This window comes from Schistocerca gregaria, chromosome 2, assembly GCF_023897955.1.
Source record: "Schistocerca gregaria isolate iqSchGreg1 chromosome 2, iqSchGreg1.2, whole genome shotgun sequence".
Lineage (NCBI taxonomy): Eukaryota > Metazoa > Arthropoda > Insecta > Orthoptera > Acrididae > Schistocerca > Schistocerca gregaria.
Genome location: NC_064921.1, coordinates 601,223,171 through 601,241,915, shown reverse-complemented (window position 1 = coordinate 601,241,915; position 18,745 = coordinate 601,223,171). Strand labels below are relative to the sequence as shown.

General features: G+C 41.5%; 1 protein-coding gene across 1 annotated transcript in view; it reads right to left on the bottom strand.

The window, feature by feature from the left end:
* The window catches only part of LOC126334544 (lysosomal acid glucosylceramidase-like), a 127,305-nt gene that overhangs the window by 95,634 nt on the left and 12,926 nt on the right, over window positions 1–18,745 (bottom strand). The window contains exon 2 of the mRNA XM_049996909.1: window positions 12,120–12,338. Within this exon, the coding sequence (XP_049852866.1) occupies window positions 12,120–12,338 (219 nt within the window). The remainder of the gene's footprint in view (window positions 1–12,119; window positions 12,339–18,745) is intronic.

Here is an 18,745-nt window from a genome sequence, read left to right as displayed (position 1 = left end):
TGTTTGGAAAACGTTCCGCATACAATGTAGCGGCAGCTGTCCCATTGCAATCCGCCTTGCCGTATGCAAGCACTGCGTAGGTCATATCCGCAGCTGTGTTCTGGTACATGTTGCACTGCTGTCAACAACGTTACTCCATGGCAGACCGCAAAATGTCCGCAGTAGGTTGCGCACAAGGGTTGTGTGAGGGAATGTAATGGCTAAAGGGTTGCATACCTCCAATTCGCACACACTAAAACGAATTGGAACAAACCGTCAGGAACGTTTGTTCTCAGGCTACGACGCTTCCGAGTGCCCAAGACGTGGCGTCCTGCGTTTCCGGATGCGGATTCTTTCTGGCAAACCGATGAGTTTCCCTTCCCATACAACATACTAAGCATTGCCGGTGGTTTTGGGACACCCTATATGATATATAATATATTTGAATATGTATTAATGGTGTAACAATTTGAAGTAAATTGGTGAAGAACTTTTCGACACTTTTCGTAGTTATTTTAAACGACTTGTCTTTGTATAGCAGTCTTCATTCCCTATATCCATTTATATACCAAATATATTAAAACAGGTAGCCTAGGTCCGTCTGAATGTTTATTAGAGGATCATGTAAAAATTTTAAGTAAATCGGTCAAGAGCTTTTCGAGATATCTGGTATCAATGTTCAAAGACGACTTGTCTTTATGTAGTAGTACAGATTTAAAATATTCCTTCAAACAGTACGTGCTCAGAACGCTCGATTTCACTTGTGCCGGGAACTATCAGCAATTAGTAGTGTTCACCGTTCTCCAGTACTGTTCATTGTCCATCAGTTATTGGTATGCGTTTACTTCTGTACTTATTCCTCCGACTGTGGTCTTCTGCATCAGGTTTTCTGTACGTATCATTCTGAGTTTCAGCTGGCTTTAAAAAAAAAGATCGGTTTTTCTGTAGAGTGTCGACAATATAAACAGTGAAATTATTACATGTCTAAAATAGCAGACATGGTATTTGGCTGTGGGTTATCGAATATCATTAATCTACAATGAGGTGTCACGTACACCCAGCATCCCATCTGAATAAAAGTTCAGTAACTTGTTTCAGCTACTTGGAAACGTGGGATCCTTCGCGACAAGGACCAGAAATCGCTGTAGTACTGCAACTAATAAAAGTGATCTGTAACACATCTGTAAAGACCTGGAGCTACTCAACTCATAAGCCATGCTCTAGTGTGACCAATTCTGCACGAGAAGTTACTTTAACCGATTCACTTAATGGGAGGTACTGGTGAAATTTCAACACGGTCGTAAAAAAATCGCAAGAGGTTCAAAATTTGTTTCATAACATATTTAGGTATACTGAATTCAGTGCCTAAATCCAGTTTTCTAAACAAAATTTTTTCATACTTTTCGATTTTTAAGTTTTGATGAAAAGCAATATTTTTTAAAACCCATACTTGGAGTTGTTGGTTATCACCGAATGTATTCACAGTAAAACGTTTGAGCCAAAAATGCTTAAAAGTGTCGGAGATGCAGCATTTTTACTGTGACCAGTTTTATTTTTTTCAAAAGAGTTGAAGTACAATTAGTTTTCTATCTCTAGACAGGTATGGACAGTGCAGAAATTTTATTGACTCATTAATTTTATATGAATATGTCTGTACATGTGCATACTCTGTACGTACATCCCTAATCGTGCAATGTATATTTGCCTAATCTATATGCACATCCGAAATCAACGTAAATAAATAGTTGTTTACAATTTTTTTTGAAATTTCCAGACGTACGGGTTTACGTTCATGATGGACTCAGTTGTGAGTCGTATAAAGGCTTCTGGTTCAGCATGGATGGCGGCGGGGTATGAGGTTCTTTGGGCGAGCGGGTGATCAATATTGGAACACTGTTCAGTTACTTTACATAACTTCATATATACCGCGATTTATTTATACACCCTAACGTCAACGCCCGTGCAGTCTAACAACTCTAACGCCTCCTGGAAGGCCGGTGATTGATGACTCCACGGCGCTTGGCGGCCAGATACGTCCCACTATTATTCCGCGTGCCCAGCTATACTAACGGCCAACAACTCGCGCGTGCGGAAGCAGCACAGACGGGAATGTGTGATGTAATATGTAAATAAAGGAACTATTTTCAAACGTATCAAGTCGTCTGTTATTTATTGTTTCTTCATACTGGGTGAAACATTGTAAAATGTTACGCTAAATTCTTGTCACGTATCATAATTACATCATTTTTACAATTTATTTACACATTTTGCATGTATGTAGTGCTACAAAGGTCACTATACTTCAATTTAGTTGAAAAAATCAAAATGGCTGAAACGAAAAAATGCTACTACTCTGGCAACTTTAAAAATTTTTGCTCAAAATATTTTTGTGAATACATTCCGTGAAAACCAACAACTCCTAGAACGACTTTGAAAAAATATTTATTTTTTCAAGAATTTATCATTCAGCAGTGACGACAAACATTTTGTTTAGCAAACTGAATCTACCCACTGAATTTAACATGACAAGATATCTTATAAAACAATTTTTCAGCTTCCAGCGCTCTTTTTGCTACTGGATTGAAATTTCACCGCTATCTCCCCTTAACAGAATTTTCAGCCTCATAAGCTGCAACAACACAATGCCAGTTTCATTTCCGTTAATGCACTCCAAGACAGAGCGAAGAAGATCTTATATACAAGGCATTAGCAGTATAAGCGCAGATACTTTTGTTGGTGACTGAGGACAGTGTTCTGAACGATAATCCGTCAGTGTTTACTTCATTTGCAGACTTACAACACAGCCATTTTGCATCTGGAACGTGTTATATCAGTTAGTATGTATTCCGATGCGTAGCATCCGAATCTAACATTTAAAATGTTGTAACACAATTTATTTTGAGCTTTTAATGTTTGTTTTTTTTCGTATTTCGCCATTTACTGTTCTTTACTTTAGATGTCTAACATTTTATTTTTATTCGTTTGGTACAGGAAGATCTACAAACCGTCACTAGATGGCAGGTGTGATAAAGATTCTAATCTCTCCCTGGTGACAAGATAATCCACAATGTGAAAGAGCCCTTATGATCTAGTGTATGCTGAAACACGCAAAGTGCAATTCTAGTCATTCCTCGGCTCAGCAGTGTTTCACGAGTTTTCGTGACCTCAGTGAGAGTTTCTTGTGAGGGGCAGTGCAACGTCGTGTATGTTTAAAACTAACGCTTATTAAAAACGTCGACTGGCAAACCGCGTTGTTGTCTAAAGCATCCTGACAACTCTTTTTATATGTCGGAAGTTCACCCGAAAATCTCGAAGTAAGCCATGAACTGATTGAGTTAAGCTGGCATTTAAAATGATGTAACACAATTTATTTTGAGCTTTTAATGTTTATTTTTATTTTTGCATAATATGTACTACCGATTTAATCGAATGAATGACATGTGAACGCCGAACCATGCAATTTGCTGTTCCATTGCTGTGGTATAAGCTTCAAAATCATTTTCCAGTCGCTTCTCTCTGCCTTACTAATATTGCAGGTTTTGAGCAAAACTAGACATATATTTTTCAAATTCATCTTCAATGCATTTTCAGCCTTTGATACCAAACACAAATATCGAATTACATGCTTGGTCTTTGCTCAAAGCAATTGTGAAGAACTTTTCGAGCAACAGAAGGGATGGTCACAATATTTCCATTGTGAATGATCTGTGATACAGCTAAAGGAACATGGGACGTAGAATGCCACTTAGAATTATATTCCCACCATTATTTCTTTCCAAAAAATTTGGAATCTGTAAGCGATGAAGAAGCTGAACACGTTCACTAAGACAGCCATACGATGGAACCCGTTATCAATGGGCGATTACTACTAGGGTCTTATTAGGGAAAGGGATGAAACGGCAAACAAAAGAAGACCACCGTTGACACATCTTTTCGAATCCCAAAGAAGATAAACGTTTGTTGAGAACTAATTTAGACCTCCTATTTGCGTCATGTCCATACATACAAATTAAATAGCATTGTGTGGTAAAGTTCTGAATATGTATTTCTTGTCTGTTTTAATTCTGTCAGTCTTGCCACTACTATTTTCCAATCTGCTGTCAAATACACTTAGAAATTCAGATAAGATCTAGTGTACCACTAAATATTGCTGATGACCAGATAATTATACAGGAAACAGCAGACAACTTCCAAAGAGCAGTCGGCAAATAAGACAACGATAATGGCATTCAAAGGAAAGAATCCAGCCATTTCGAAAATAATATCAAATGAAAAAAATTTTTGAACAGTTATTCCACTTCAGTTATCTGGGATGGTATATTAATGTTAACTATGAGAAAGACAGTGAAATGAAGGTTACAAATATCAAAACTCTACAGAAATAACTGGAAGAACTTTCGGAAGAAAAACAAAAAAAGAATACAAACAATATTCTATGAAGCTACAACTGTACCAGCTCTTGTGTGCGATTCCGAATCAAGGACAGTAAAAAAAAAGTATACAAGCAACAGAGATGAAATTCATGAGAGTTATAAGAGACTGTAATAAAATTGATGACGTAAGGAATGAAACGATATCATCATATTTACATATCTCTTCAGTTAATAACAAGATAGATAAGAACCAGAATGAAATGGAAGGATCGCGCTGAGGCAATGACAGAAAACAGATTGCAAAGAAAGATAATCAATTATCAACTGAATGGAAAGAGATAACTAGGTAAATCTCATAAGAGATGGATGGATAGGTGACAGAGACTGGAGCAGGTGATTACACCTAAGCCTTCGAAGCAGATGGTGAATATTTAGGTAATGTGACGTGGTAGAGAGAAACTGATTCTATCAAAGAATTCAGCACCCAAAAATTAGATAAATACAACCACTTAGAATCCAGTTTATATTTGTTGAGTAGTGTTATTATGCCTTTTAGGAGCACTATTTTTTAAGTTGGTTAGAATCTCTAAATACATGTGGCAATGCTTATTTGCCCTTCGGGAGCAGGTTACGTATTGATGTGTGGACATGTGAACGCAAAACCGTAAGTCAATACTGACGGGCATAGTCTACTTAGCGCAATTAGGGCTGTGCAGAAAGCGTCAACCAGTAAATTACTTGCTGTGTAGTAGCCCCCCGGCCCACACAGGGATCGCACTGACAGGGCCTGCGCTGCCACTTCCGACGTATGCCGTGGAGCACGTGCCTGCCATGACTGGGGCACGGGGACTCCCAGCAAAGGATTTCTGGCCATGTAACTATTGCTGTGGCTGGTGGCACCCTTGGGGAGAGCTCCTGGCTGGAGTGAGTGGCAACACGGTAGATAGTTCACGCATTTCACGCATGAAGCGAGTTAAACATTTTACAGTGGCGGTCACATGACCGCAGCAGTCTCTTCGAATGGAAAGGCCTTGTATGAGACAACAAAGTACAATTCCAACGCGTCCCTACCATTGCCATGCCATGGAAAGAATGCAGGACTAGAGCCCAAGGAGAGAAATCCTCCCCCCAATACCTAGTCTGCACCAAAATTGATGGGAACATCTTTTTGACCAGAAAGTCTTCCTGTTTTGTCGAACACATTGGAGACAAATATGGGGAAGTTCCACCCATCTATAAGATGAGCATTTCCCAACTGATTAAAACGTATCTGCCCAGTCACAGGCGCCGCTCTCTTGCGAAAAGTTGGGTGACATTCCCGTGACTGTCACTACCCACAGGAGTCTCAATATGGTCCAGGGTGCCCTATTTCACCGTAATCTTCTCTTGCCACCTCACAATGAGCTGCAGGTCAGCTTGAAGTGTCAGGTGTGCTCTTCATCCGTCGTGTCCATAGAAGACCAAGGGAAAACAGAGGCTACTGGGGCCTTCATCTTGGCTTTCAAGGTTGATATGTCTTCAGAGAAGGTCAAAATAATAACTTACCTATGTGACATGAAACCTAATGTTTCTCCCCTTATGAGATGCTTCAGGTTTATGAAGTTCAGACATATGTCTTCCCATTGCACTGCTACCACTGTCTGCAGGGATTGTGGATATCTGCTGCACATGATAATTCCTTGTGCCCCTCCACCCAATTGTGTTAACTGCGGTGAGCTCCACTCTCCCTGCTCACCAGACAGCTCCATTTCCAAGTATAAGAAGAAAATCCAGGAGTACAAACTCATACATCAAAAGCCCAAAAGAATGTATGAGCATCATAATCCCTTACGAATGACACAGTCTTATGCCATAGCTGCAACGTCTTCACTTTCCCTATCGATGGTGCCTTCCTCTGTCGCCCCTCACCAGGTGGTCGAGAGCTCTTCTGGTGATTCTACTGCATCTACTTTGAGTGCATTGAATCTCCACCTGCCAGGTACACCGGCCCCCTCCTCCAGCCTGAGGCGCCTCTTCCTCTTCTGGCTTCTCTAGCTAGGAAGAGGTCCCTCAGAAATCTCCCTTTCACAATTCCTGCCAGTAGCTGAAGGAACCACAGGCTATTGGCTGTCACTCTTCTTTTTCTTCCACTGTCTCTGAAACGTTCCCAATCTTCATCTTCTAGGGGGGAAGAAGAACAAGAGAAACACAGTCCTGTAAGACAAACTCCAAAGAACACCATATCACTGGACTCTGCATGTACTCCTTCTGTGTGCAAAGTGGAGATCCTGATGGCCCCCAAGGCACCAGATTCCCCCAGGCAATGTGCCACAGAACCTATTTCTGACATCTCAAGCAGTGAGAGCACATGACTCTCAGCATTAACCTGCCGCCTCCCCCCCCCCCCCCCCCACGCCACTGGTCGCTTCATGCTCCCACAGTCTCGCCCTCCAATGGAATTGCATAGGATATTTGTGTGATCACACTGAAACTGTCTGCGCTACGAGCCACTGCGTCATACGCTGGTGCACTGTGATTCAACACTGCCATCAATTCAGCATGAGTTGTTGCACCGTTGTTCCGCTTCAAATGGAGTAAATGAGTGACCGCACGGCTTTCCGCTCTGTAACAATCGACTACACAATTTTATTTTGACTCCCCAGGCGGCGTGCTACGGTGCTGCGGTGCACGGACTTCAGAGTGTACCAGTAGTGCCGACAAGTACCTCAAACAAACAGAAAAATTATTTAAGTAGATTTTTTGATATTGTGATTAAAACATCATGACTACCGTCGTACACCAGTAATTTTAAAAATCTACCAGCTATCTTGGAAGAGTGGTTCGAAATTTCGAACGTAGGTGTACCAAATGTAGTAAAGGAAGCGTTCACAACGTAATAATTTTTCCAACCGTCAGCTACTGAATCTAGGAACGTGCTTTCTGATTCTACCAACTCTAAATCTATTCTTCATTAATGTCACATGGCAGATCATTTCAAAGTGAATCACAGAATTTTCCAATTTCTCCCGATATTGTGAACTGCTGGATGTACGTCGTTTGTGAGGGCAACCGACCTTACACCCATTAGTCCTTGCAGATACTGCATAGTTTCCGCATTTCGCAGTGCATTCTAAGGAAGTTATAACATGTTAAACAAAACCTGAGAAATAGATATCAGGTATAGCTTTGGCACATCGGGTTTTTCTTTAAACTTCTGTTGTAACTGACGTGCATGACAATGATCCAAAACCATCATAAACTATTATTCTCGATTTCTAGTTTTGAAATTTGCGGGTACTTGACACATTAAGAATAAATTTGAGTAAAGCATTAACGAATTGCAAAAAAAACTATGGCCAAATTACCCCAGGAACACGCAACTTTGCCAACTATTTAAATATTAGAGGTAATCTCCAACACGTATCAGAAAAAAGATTATTTCAAGTACAAAAATTTTTGTGGGAAAGGTGTGTACATATAAATATGCAAAATATTAAAATTGGCGACTTTAAATTCACACATATCGGACTTCAAAGAAAATTTACGTCATAAAAAGCAATTTTTCGCAGATTTCATTTTGTTAACGGTCTTTTATATACATAATGTTTTGCACACCAAGTACGTCTTCCTCAGGGAAGTTTCAGAAGTAAATCCTCTCCCTTGTGTCAGGTATTCGAAGAAGTGATACACCTTTCTACATAGAACATGGAAAAGTCTTCATCAGATCTCAGCCGGCCGGAGTGGCCGAGCGGTTCTAGGCGCTTCAGTCTGGAACTAGGTTTGAGTAGTTCAAAGTTTTAGGGGACTGATGAGTTCACATGTTAAGTTCCATAGTGCTCAGAGCCATTTGAAACATCAGATCTCACTGCAGTATGACATCCTGGAATGGAGACAGGTTACTTTCTTCATTGGTTCAAAGTGGAATTTACCAGCTGCTTTTCCATTTCTTATTTCCTAACCAACATTACAGAGACAAGAGTTTCCAAAAGATATGTCGTCATAAGTTTGATACCAGCAGCCCTCCCCCCCCCCCGCCCACCTTCGCCTTAATGCAACAAAATTCGAAATTTACACGTACGATCTGCAAACAAATACAGAATAAGAATAAGTTAAGAAAATCTTCATGGGTCAACACTGATAAATAATATCATTAAACCTAAATTAAATTATACTACTTACGTCTGAATGTGATTTTGACAGCAAAACACTTTTCTAACTACCAAAAATCATCCGCTCCAAGACGTAAAAAAACTACAATAAATGAAAGGGGCAGTCAAATGAAACCGAGACAGATGGTAAAAATTAAGTAAACTGTTCATTATTTCAAAACTAATAGCCGAAACAACACATTTGACCCACTGTGAGACAATACAGTCAATGCCTTCATGGAAAAATGGTTGCTACAGAACCAGGCGTGCACCTCTTCAAGCGAAGCAAATCGTGGCCCACAACTGCCCTTTTTCCAACCTAAACTCCGTCCGAATAGGCCTTGGAAGGCCCAACGGTACTGACCGGCCACCGTGTCATCCTCAGCCCACAGGCGTCACTGGATGCCTTTTTTCACGGCTCCAAAAGTGTGGAAACGCCTGGGGAGTGATCGGGGGTGTATGGAGGATGTGTAAGGGCTTCCAAGCGAAACTACTGCAGTGTGCTCGAAAGAACCTCGGCAATATGTGACCGGGCAACATGCTTCCGCAGGTAACCGCAATCATTTTTCTGTGAACATACACTCCTGGAAATGGAAAAAAGAACACATTGACACCGGTGTGTCAGACCCACCATACTTGCTCCGGACACTGCGAGAGAGCTGTACAAGCAATGACCACAAGCACGGCACAGCGGACACACTAGGAACCGCGGTGTTGGCCGTCGAATGGCGCTAGCTGCGCAGCATTTGTGCACCGCCGCCGTCAGTGTCAGCCAGTTTGCCGTGGCATACGGAGCTCCATCGCAGTCTTTAACACTGGTAGCATGCCGCGACAGCGTGGACGTGAACCGTATGTGCAGTTGACGGACTTTGAGCGAGGGCGTATAGTGGGCATGCGGGAGGCCGGGTGGACGTACCGCCGAATTGCTCAACACGTGGGGCGTGAGGTCTCCACAGTACATCGATGTTGTCGCCAATGGTCGGCGGAAGGTGCACGTGCCCGTCGACCTGGGACCGGACCGCAGCGACGCACGAATGCACGCCAAGACCGTAGGATCCTACGCAGTGCCGTACGGGACCACACCGCCACTTCCCAGCAAATTAGGGACACTGTTGCTCCTGGGGTATCGGCGAGGACCATTCGCAACCGTCTCCATGAAGCTGGGCTACGGTCCCACACACCGTTAGGCCGTCTTCCACTCACGCCCCAACATCGTGCAGCCCGCCTTCAGTGGTGTCGCGACAGACGTGAATGGAGGGACGAATAGAGACGTGTCGTCTTCAGCGATGAGAGTCGCTTCTGCCTTGGTGCCAATGATGGTCGTATGCGTGTTTGGCGCCGTGCAGGTGAGCGCCACAATCAGGACTGCATACGACCGAGGCACACAGGGCCAACACCCGGCATCACGGTGTGGGAAGCGATCTCCTACACTGGCCATACACCTCTGGTGATCGTCGAGGGGACACTGAATAGTGCACGGTACATCCAAACCGTCATCGAACCCATCGTTCTACCATTCCTAGACCGGCAAGAGAACTTGCTGTTCCAACAGGACAATGCACGTCCGCATGCATCCCGTGCCACCCAACGTGCTCTAGAAGGTGTAAGTCAACTACCCTGGCCAGCAAGATCTCCGGATCTGTCCCCCATTGAGCATGTTTGGGACTGTATGAAGCGTCGTCTCACGCGGTCTGCACGTCCAGCACGAACGCTGGTCCAACTGAGGCGCCAGGTGGAAATGGCATGGCAAGCCGTTCCACAGGACTACATCCAGCATCTCTACGATCGTCTCCACGGGAGAATAGCAGCCTGCATTGCTGCGAAAGGTGGATATACACTGTACTAGTGCCGACATTGTGCATGCTCTGTTGCCTGTGTCTATGTGCCTTTGGTTCTGTCAGTGTGATCATGTGATGTATCTGACCCCAGGAATGTGTCAATAAAGTTTCCCCTTCCTGGGACAATGAATTCACGGTGTTCTTATTTTAATATCCAGGAGTGTATAAACGATCTTGTTTCACAGAGGGATGAATGTATTGACAATTATGGCGATTTCTTTTGGAAGAATAAACAGTTCGTTTAGTTTTATTTTAACCCGTCTCGTTCTCGTTTGACTTCCCATCATACGTGTGGACGCACAAAATGGACATTGTTAAATGCCTTCTGTGTACGATACGAAAAGTGGTGCCTCTATCGGTTAGTTGGTAGAACTCGGCGGAAAACCAAATATAATCTTACCAACTACGACATGGTCGCGTATAGAAACAGTGATCCAATACTGTCAAATGTTTTTTATTCCAGTCTTTGATCACAATATGAGTTCTTTAGACGATGACCGGTTTCAGTCCGTAATGACTATCCTCGGATCTATAATATACAAATATACACATCTAGTGAGCAGTGTGTCATTCAATATAATACAGGAATACGTATCACAATATACTATCATACAACCAGGGAGATTTACAGAAAATACGGTAAAACGTACCTTTTTTTTACACCATATCCTAAAGTGATAAGGCCATAATGGCATCGTCAAAACATATAATCAGCATAGCATCGTCATATAGATCTAAAATAAGTTGTAGAATAGGCCGCATCGTCCAAACAGCCATTATTGGAACTGGCTACTGAAGGACAGATCAATGATCAGCACCCTCTGTTGTTCAAAAGTTTCCTGTGGGAGACATGTCACGTTGTATGTAGAGCCCTCTAGTGGTTAAGTTCTTAAGATCGGTGCACACCTAAATAACATCCTGGTGGCCGACCCAACATAGGGCATTGGTCATTGATCTGTCCTTTTTTCAGCTGTCATATAGACATTTTATCTTTCATAGGCAATTTATAGGTTGGTACAGGCAATGTAATACGTATATTAATTGTTGACCGTAAATTCACCATAAAAAGGATCGGTCCTATTCTGTTCATATATTCCTTTTAATAATTTTATATGGGTAACTGTATTCGTCTTTTAATGTATCACAATTTAGTTTCTATGATATTTATCAATTTTAAAAGTTTGCTGCATGTATTTTACATAATGTGTTTTTATCAGCTTATGTTATTTGCGTAAATGATGATTGCATCTAAGCCGACAGTAGGGGATGATGTAGGCAAACATATTTCTGGTAGCTAATGTATTTCAGTAACCAATTCCAATAATGACTGTGTGGACGATGCGGCCTATTCTACAACTTATTTTAGATCCATATGACGATGCTATGCTGATTATATGTTTTGACGATGCGAATAGGGCCTTATCACTTTAGGACATGGTGTAAACAAAGTACGTTTTACCGTATTTTCTGTACATCTCCCTGGTTGTATGGTAGTAAATTGTTATAAGTATTGCTGTATTATGTCGAAAGACACACAGCTCGCTAGATGTGTATATTATAGATCTGGGGATGGTGATTGCGGACTGAAACCGGTCATCGTCTAAAGAATTCATATTGTGATCCAAGACTAGAATAAAAAAACATTTAAATATAATCTTTTTCAAAAACTGCCGAAGTTGTTCCACACGGCCAAGTAGTCCCAGTTTCTTGTATATATTCATTTCGATACCATCGAGTAATCGTGCCTGATACTTTGAAGTGTGTACATATGACGAACGCTCACAAAGCGTCGCAGCACTCACCTGCTGGATTCTTGAAACTGCGCAAGCCCAGCGCCAGCCGCTGCCCGCAGCGCGAAGAGGTGTAGTGCGCGATTCGGCCGGCGGGGAGCGCCGGTCTCGGCGGCGGCGCGTCGCAGTAGGTGGCGTTGCAGACGCACACGAAGCTCGAGTAGTTGTACCAGCGCGCCGCGCACGGCTGGCCGCCTTCCACTCTGGTGCAGGCGCCGGTCGCGAACCATACTGAGACACACCACACATACTGGCTGAGATGCTACCCACAAACAAATTACATTCCAGATTCGTACACTTTTCAGATTCAACTGCATAGAGATCTTTTCAAATTTCAAACATCTATGACGTATGTATGCAGTCTGAAGCGACGAATGAAAGTTGGTACCTAGGTTGGGATTCGAACCCAGGTCTCCTGCTCACAAGGCAGATGAGCTAGCCATTACGCCACTTTGACATAGTAGCTTTGCACAATTGCATCAACTCCCCATGCACACCTTCCTTTTCAAGTCAGAATACTTTTCACACCTCAGCTCACTTGGTATTTCCCTAAACTCGAAGAGTGTCGCAGAAGCTCTCCAACTGCACTGAAAAAGCATCTCAGATTCGAACGAAACAGGGTAACGTGCCTGAAATTCGTGCATAAGTACCTTACACATATATAGCTATATAGTTCTCGAGATCTTCAATAAATACACTTTGTCACGCGCCATTCCACACTACAGAAACAATTAAGTTCTAAATATACTTGATAAATAGATATCAGTGATGCCAACGACCATCTTTACTGCATCAGTGGTCAATGCACACCACTTATTTCGCAAACTGAAATTTATCTCACAAATAAAGGAAAATCATGCTGGAACCATAGCTCTACAGGTTGTGTTTCAAAAGGGGGATCAATGATCATTATCCTGCCCATGCAAAGTCAGTTAGCCACAGTGCACAAACTCGGGGCATGGGTTGAGGAGAAAACTGTTTGTGTCCTTTTCCAAGGAACCATCACAGCATTTGCCTTAATCTGTTTGGAGATATCACAGAAAAACTGAAGCTCCATTACTGTATAGGAATTTACTGTATATCACATGCACCAAAGTAAGCCATATAATTTTAGTCAATGCAAATCACATTACTGTAAGTTGAGAAAAACTGTGTACACAACTGATTGTGAGATGCAGAGTTGTCCAAAACTTTAGTTTGAGATGATACATTGTCCCAAAGCCTACTGCTTAAAAAGGTATAAATAAGAAGTAATAGTGAAGTAATCTCCATATTTTCCTCACTTTCGCTGTGCACATGTCACAATATTTGCTCCTGCTATTCAATTTGCAACCTAATTTTCTTTTGTACTGCCTGTCATCAAATTCCAGTACTCTATCCTTTATATTAATATTACATTTATGTTTACACAAAATAATTAAATGTAGAATAACACTAACTGATAGGTTTGAGGTAGAGAAAACTAACTACACAACAGCTATTGTATATCTTAAGCTCATAGGTAGCTCTACAAATATTTGTTACCTATCTGCTGTAGGAAAGATTTCTAGATAGCACATATCCCACTCCCTCTGTCCTTGAGTGCTTCACTCACCACTTCCCTTATTTCCACAGTAAGGACAAGCTAAGCTTTTTCAATGGATGTTCTTTTGTATTCTTTCCTCTAGCAAATCCACCCAAGTATACATTTGCTTTCTTTTTCTGTGACAAATATACCTCCATTATTACTTGCAAATCCTATCTCCTTATTCCCCTTGAATGCATCCTCCAGTTTTAAATTTCTGCTTTGCACATTCCTCCAAAATCCTCATTTTTGTAACATTTGCATAAGATAGCCACATTATACTAACTTTTCTTTTATTATGTAGTCTCTACCAAGCAATTTCGTTAGACATCATCATTGATGTGAGCTGTGTGTGAACTATGCAGTGGCATCCGCTGTGCATCGAAGCTGAGATGTCAGGCAGGAGTGGCTGGGAATGTGGTCGATTGTGGGCCTATGAACAGAGGGAGCTGAGGCGATAGTAAACTGCCTCTAGGAGTCAGCACGTGAACACGGAGTGTTACTGTAATGTATATGAAGTGGGGTTGTGCAGTGGCATGACTGTTTACAACACTACTTGTGGTAGGTAGTTGACTGTGATTTGGCCTGGAATTTGGATTAGCAACCAGTGCTTTGGCTTCCCTATAAAACCTTGTCACGTCTACTTAAAAATACTGGAGTGTCCAGGAGGGAAGGAAATGAATAGCTGCACTCATAAAAATACAGGAGGCAAATGATACACTCTCAGTGTTATCTACTATAGAGTCCTTAACTGCGGACTGTTTTTCTGATGGGTCAACTTCACATCGTTTGTGGACTTTGAATTGCCAGTGTGTTCCAAAGGCCGTTTCTACTCCTGGTGCTCTTGCCTGGGCAAGTGGACTAGACTGGATATAGGCACTGTGGTTGTAGCTATCTACTGCCAGTATGAGCCAGCCTTGACCTTGAATATCAGATAACACTAATAAGCACACCCAGTGTCAGGTTACCCAACTGCACTTCTTGGGCGCAACCCCCTCTCTCCCTCTCCCCTGGGGAGCCACTGTATATTGAATAAGGTCACCCAGGGGAGTCAATGTCCTCTTCCCTCCTCTGCCTCTCCTCCTCCCCACCTCTCCCCACTGGAACAATGAGGATCATCCATCTGCTACCCACCTTAACCTTTTATAACTGGGACACTTGTCTGGCAGGGGACCCGCCAGGGTAGCCGAGCGCACAAAAGCGCTACTTTCTGGACTCGGGTAGGCGTGGCAGCCCCGGATCTATTCCACCCGGCGCATTAACGACGAGGGCCAGTGTGCTGCCCAGCCTGGATGTGGTTTTAAAGCAGTTTTCCACATCCCACTAGGTGAATACTGGACTGGTCCCCACGTTCCGCCTCAGTTACACGACTCGCAGACATCTGAACCCTTTTCCATGACTTACACTAGACGCAGACAGCAGGGATACACTAATTCCGTGCTGGGGGGTACAGGGTGGCGGCAGGAAGGGCATCCAGCCACCCCTTTCCACTGAACTTGCCAAATCCGTTCCTAACAATGCCGATCCTGCGTCAGCACGGGACATAGCACCAGTGAAAGGAAGAAAGAAAGAACACTTGTGTGGCAGGGGCTCCTCAGGAGCTGGACAGCACAGGGAAAGATGTGTCGATTTTTTCATAACAGTATTACATGACACCAGAAGATAACACACGTAGAAAGCTACTAAAGCTCCCTAAGTTTTACATATGTTTTGTAGTTTCCTCCATTTTACGTATTTTTCACTCTTTTTATATTATATAACTGGAAGTACTCTAGAGCATAGACAGAGGTTGTGGCTGTTAATTTTTAACAAATTACTTCACTCTAGCTCAGTTTGTTAATAACAATTTAGTATTATGAGGCACCAACAGAGACCTCACCTACGCAGATATGCAAGTACTGTCAGTTTTATGTATATACCGTAGTTTCCTCAATTTTACATATTTCCCACATTTTCGTATTTTTAAAGGGTTTTCCACAATTCTGCGTATTTTTTCCTTCTATGCAAGGCCGTTCCCGACGTCGCAGTGATGTCATGATTCTCTCACACAATTACAGTGCAGAATTAGATGTCACTATCTACCCTCCATCATGTGACATCACTTTACTGGGGTTCGTCCAGCTACTGGAAGACTCACTAGAGGTGTATTTTGTAGCGATGAGTGACAGATAGTGTCTTTCGTTGTAGCCATCAAAACTTTACTACTGTGTCACATAATATAGTAATCTAGTGTGCTATTTCTTATATAATATCTTTGGTTAGAAACCGCTGGTGATTATAGAATTTTATATGTCGTCACTGTTTGTACCAATGTGTTTGTCTCTAACACTTTGGCGTCACCCATTGGTAGTGGAATGGTGTCTTAAGAATGATAGTAAATAGGGATCAAAGCTGACAACATGATGATGTCAACACAATGATATGCAACGTCGTGACCCGACAAGGTGCGACATCGATACACATAATTCTTGCAATAGGGTGGATGCGTAAAATTGCGGAAGATACAAAAAAATACGTAAAACTAAGAGTAATTATACATTTGTCTGGGTGAGGCCACTGTTGATGCTTCGAAATATTAAATTGTTATTAACAAATATATATTAAGTGACGTAATTTATTATTAACAAAACAAATGGTCTGTTCCTACGGTATTCACGTCTAGAGAGTCCCAGTTATAAAAAATGACGTCAACGCAATGTCGGGAGCGGCTTTGCCTAAGTGGACAAAATATGTAAAATTGTGGAAGACCATGTAAAAATACGAAAATGGGGGTAAATTGTGCCTAAGTGAGGTCTCTCTTGATGACACATAGTACTAAGTTGTTGTTAACAAAGTGACCTAATTTGTTATAAACAAATAGACACAACCTATTTCTATGCTCCAGAGTGTCTCCAGTTAGAAACAGGAAATCGGTGAAAAATACCCATAGTTGAAGAAAATATGGAAAAATACGTAAAAGTGAGTATACTTCCATACCCGTCTGCATGTGGTCTCTACTGATATTGTTATTAACAAATAGATACATCCTCTCCCTCTGTTGTCCATATCCTTAATAACCCCTGCCACATCCCAGTTGCAAAAAACGAAGGTGATGAAGGGTTGGTGAGAGGAGGGAGAGATGGGGAGAAGGGGGAATGCTAATTAGACTGGATGACCTTGATCAATTCCTGGTGGTTTCCTTGGAGAGAGGAAGTAGGGTCACCAAGGAGCCCACCCAAGTAACCTGACACCAGAAGTAATCTGATACTCAAGATCAAGGTCAGGTCGCAGAAGCAGTAGGTAACTTCTTGGGATCAATGCTGATGGTGGATTATGCTGCTGTTCGTGTGGTGCATGAATGGAACATGGCCCATTTATGACTAGTGTTCTATTGCCCAAACATTTAACATGGTTCTTTCTGTATTACACGTATCTGAAGTTCTCAATCATGAGGTGACTAGGAAGTGTTATCTTAGTCTCCAGACTTTCATTTAAACAAGTATTTGTTGTTATTAATTTTGTGTTATATGGTATTGTCTTATGGGTTTGAGTGTGAAGAGGAGCTTCCTAGGATACCTATTTTGTATAGTGTGATTTTAATTTTTTCCTTCTCTATGCCAGTTAAACATTAAGCTCTGAGCTATGAGAGTGGTGTTTAGTCATATTCGTCTGCACATGCCAATGAATTTGTCAAGTATTATCTGACTGTTCACTAGCGTGCTGTATTTTCTTAGAACTCTGTCCCTGGAGTATGTTATTAAGATATGAACTATTTTAATTATTTGAGTAGAAGTAATTTTATTGTCACACACAAGAAGACTTGGTGGATCTATGGACATAGCTTTTGTCTTGGCCAAATTGTAATGTGATTCATTTTACAAATCGTTAGAGAATCTGTTGTTTATAACATTTTGTGATTGATTATGGACGACCACAAATACTGACTGAATTCAAGCAGTGAAGGAGCAATCTTTCGAAAGAGAAATAAGCCATTCACTGGAGACTATAAAATGTTTAATTGGTGTGGGAAACAATTATTTTCATTTTGATGTTTTTGTCATTGTAATATTTTTATTAATAAATCTTAATCAGTAAGTGTGCACTTTAGTAATCCAGTTCTTGCTCCCAAAACTGACACGTGAAAAACTACCTAAAACCAAATAACCTCCATCTTTAACAAAAACATATACTTTCACTTTTGCCTTAAGGCAGCCTACACTGACATTTTTATTATAATCATTAACCACAAAATCACTAACCTAATACTCATGTGCATTATTAGAAATGCCATGTGTATGTGCTTATGTTGGTGTATCATTAACATCAACATCACTACCAACTGTAACATCATTAAAACGTCATTGGTAGGCCTACACACTCCATCTGAGTGGCCTAGAGATACAGATATTGTCTGTTTTACTGTCTTCCACTCCATATTTAAGAAACTGTGATTCAACCCCCCCCCCCCCTCACAGTAGCAATTTTTGTGCTACCATTTATACTACCCTTTGGTACCATTCATGCACCAGCTTCGTCTTCTCCAAACATCACTGCATTTCACTGATCTCTATTGTGATCACACCTACATTGGATAGCAATTTCATTTCAGTGAAGTAACCCCATAATATCACAATCGAAACATTCACTCCTAAGAATGTCACTCTTGCATCTCCTTATCTATATCAGCTGTCTTAACTACCACAAACACCCCCATCTTCTCATTTCCCAGAATGACATTCGTGCAGCACACAGCAATCTCTAGTTTCTTCTTCTGATCATTAACACAATATTCACTTTTAGAACCTTCTAAAGATTGTAACACCTATATAGATTGGAAGTAGATTTATATTATGTAAATGTGTATCTATAACTATGAAGTGTTTGTTCTTTGTTAGTTGAGGTCATTGATTTGTGACAGGAAATTTAAAGTTTGTAATGTATGTATGGTAAAAGTTAAATAATGTTTAAAATAATGAAATTTTGTAATATGTGTTTGTTCGTAAAGAAAAATTTGTATTGGAAGCTGGTTCATGCTTTGGGAACTGGTATCTTGAAATATAAAAGCTGTAGGGAAGTCCCTCCAAAACGGAAGTGG